The sequence below is a fragment of the Gavialis gangeticus genome, unplaced genomic scaffold (genome assembly GCF_001723915.1).
Source record: "Gavialis gangeticus isolate Ggan-Ray unplaced genomic scaffold, GavGan_comp1, whole genome shotgun sequence".
Classification (NCBI taxonomy): domain Eukaryota; kingdom Metazoa; phylum Chordata; order Crocodylia; family Gavialidae; genus Gavialis; species Gavialis gangeticus.
The window spans coordinates 12,788,279-12,791,054 of NW_017729019.1; the positions used below are offsets into that span (position 1 = coordinate 12,788,279).

The following is a 2,776-nucleotide window of genomic DNA, read 5'->3' on the forward strand; positions in this document are numbered from 1 at the left end:
AACAGACAGATCTGTATTGTGGAAGATGCTGCTGTAGGTTGCTAATGCAAACAGTTTAGGTTACAAAATAGCAAAAATTAAAATAAATAGCAGTGACTGCCACAGGGGAAATGCCCGAGTTGGTGTCTTCTGGTGTATTCCTCTGTGGTAATTGACCTAACCAAAAATTACCACCAGAAAACAATTTTTTATATAAAACGGTGGATTTAACTATTGCTGTCCTTAATTTTTGTACGTTCTTTTATGACAGTTGCATATGGGCTCAGGCTCATATATGACTGCATTTAAAAATATTGATTGCTTTACATTAACATCTCCCACATCATACACTGGCATATCTACAGATACCTTGATTGTACTAAAGTATTGAAAGGCAGATGAAAATTGTAGCTTGAAGGAAAAATCCTTGATTGAATCCTTGACATTCAGGCGATAAGGAAATATTACTGCAACTATTATCCTTCCCTCCCTCCCCAGCTGAAGCATCTAATCCTGGTCCATACCACAGACACCATATTGCTTTTATCATTTATTCTTCTGCTCAAGTAGGGACACAAATGTTGTTCAAGGGTCAGACAGAAATCTGATTAGCTGGTAACAAGATTTGTGAGCAGAATGCTCGCACTTCACTCTGGAAATATGGTCCATCTTGGCTGGCAGCTCTGTGCTACAATCTATATGTAATCTTTCAGTATGCTAATGTTATTACAAACCTGTCACTCAGTAAGGTGAACATGACTAGCATATTGCTTAATTGACTTAAACAAGCCAACTCACTTCAGGAGTTGCTCCCTGTTTCTGGTAAAGGACTCATCTCACATGAGCATTAGCCAGATTGTCAGTCATGCTTTCCTAAATATTGGTTCAAAGAACTGCACCTTGGAGCTTCTGGGTTTGGTTTGTGGCTCTGCCAGTGACATTGGCCGTGGACAGGTTTTTCTTCCTGTCTTGTAGCTGTCGTTTTCCTGTTCGTCATGTCGAGGCTTAATGTTTGTGAAGCAGTAGAAAATCCTTTGGAAAGCAGTGCACAAAAGCCCAGTACTATTTATACAAAAATACTCTTTTTATCATGGTTACTAACAACTAGTGAGTGATATAATTTGTCCAAGTGTGTAAACAAGACTTTTCTATTTTTGTAGCGATATGCGGAACAATGAGATCTCATGGGCCATAGAAGATGCCAGTGAAGCCTTTGCAGGTCTCAACAAGCTCAGTAAATTGTACGTATTATAAGCCATAGAAATGACTGTTATGTCAAAGCATTCAGAATAAAAAAAGCCAGAAGTATTAACTGGCAACTAGTTTGAGTTCAAACGCGGAACAAGACAAAAAGTCTTTCCAATCAACGATGCTTATATATAGTTGTCCCTCTGTGTGCTAGACGTTACTCAGTGCAGGCAGCAGGTCACGTACAGCCAGGATGCGCAATGCAGTTCATAGAATCCAATACAGAATAACTCTAGAAGAAACCTAAGGTTGGAGCTATAGTGCCGTAAGTTATGCAGGTGTAAACTGTTAATTTTTGTCCTGGGATAGCCACTTCCTCAAGGTAGATGGGCTCTTAGCAGATTTTTTGCTGTCTTAAGATGTCAGAAGTGCCAAATTATGTCACACCAGTAGTCCATCTAACCCAGTATCCTCTGGCAGTGGCAGGAGTGGCTCTTTTAGAAGGAAAGCATCTGAACAGGATATACCTGAAGTGATCTATCCCTTGTCATACCGTCCTTGGCTTCCAGCATCTAGTGATGAGATGCTGCATTAGTGCTTGTTTTGGTAGTTTCTACTCTGGGAGGGCTTTTTGATTTATCTGCTCCCAACACTGATAAGCTGTATGGGTGTATGCATGACCACTGTGTGGGTAGTTGGCGCTAGTGTATGCCCAGGTCCTTGGACCAGGCTAGGAAATCAGCTGCTTGTTTACCAGTTCTATTTAGAAGTAGATCTCCCCTGAGCTTCTGTCAAACATGTGGGAAGTGCCTGCAAATGTAGAACAAAACCATTTCCAGTACCGTTTCAGAAAAGAGGCTTGAGACCTGAAGTCTGTTGTGCTTTCTAAAATTGCTCCGTTGGCTATATTGATGTCTAAAACTGCTCTCAGTAGCATTTTACTGAAAGCTTTGCCGAGAGAGATTGCCAGCCAGTGGTTCAGCTGTTCGCATGGAGAGAACTAAAGGTCCATGGCATTTTAGTCTCCCAGAAAGAAACAACTTAGTTCTGATGTCTAATATATGTAATAGCCTGAAAGCTTGCATGGTTGCGGTAGTTTGTGTAGGCTAAGAGCTTCTGCCTCTGCAGCCATAGAACTTCCTGGAATTCTCCTTTTTCTTGTGCCATGGGTGGAACTTGAGTTTGGTAGTGGCCATTGATTAACTTTCATCAGTCTTGTCAGAATATTAGATTTCACTTTAAAATCTTTTGGGGGAAGGCGGTTGCTATCCAGGTCAGGAAAGACCTTCCGGTAGGTACGTACAGTGGGCAATGCTGTTCTATGGAGCTGTAGTACTTAGCCTGTCAAATTCTTACACAAACACTTGGGCCTCAATTTGCCAATTAATAAGGTGCTGTGTATGACTGCGAGTTTCCTATTCTATTGGACTATCGGACATTACAAGGAACTTGTATTCTTGAACTAATATTGACTTTCAGGTTCTCTTTCTGTGGGGGTTTTCTTTCAGAATCCTACAAGGAAACCAGATTAAGTCCATCATAAAGAAAGCATTCTCTGGCCTGGAAGCACTTGAACATCTGTAAGTATTTTGCCTTGCAGTTCTTGCAG

At 41.1% G+C, this 2,776-nt stretch overlaps 1 protein-coding gene and 1 long non-coding RNA gene across 2 annotated transcripts in view; both read left to right on the forward strand.

Annotated features, from left to right (window-relative positions):
- Nucleotides 1-1,004, forward strand: part of LOC109295315 — a 2,824-nt gene extending 1,820 nt beyond the window's left edge. Inside the window, exon 2 of the long non-coding RNA XR_002096723.1 lies at nucleotides 38-1,004. This is a non-coding gene — a long non-coding RNA (uncharacterized LOC109295315). The remainder of the gene's footprint in view (nucleotides 1-37) is intronic.
- LRIG2 (leucine rich repeats and immunoglobulin like domains 2) overlaps nucleotides 1-2,776 on the forward strand; it is a 31,860-nt gene that overhangs the window by 5,845 nt on the left and 23,239 nt on the right. The window contains exons 8-9 of the mRNA XM_019514090.1: nucleotides 1,140-1,220; nucleotides 2,676-2,747. Of these exons, the coding sequence (XP_019369635.1) occupies nucleotides 1,140-1,220; nucleotides 2,676-2,747 (153 nt within the window). The remainder of the gene's footprint in view (nucleotides 1-1,139; nucleotides 1,221-2,675; nucleotides 2,748-2,776) is intronic.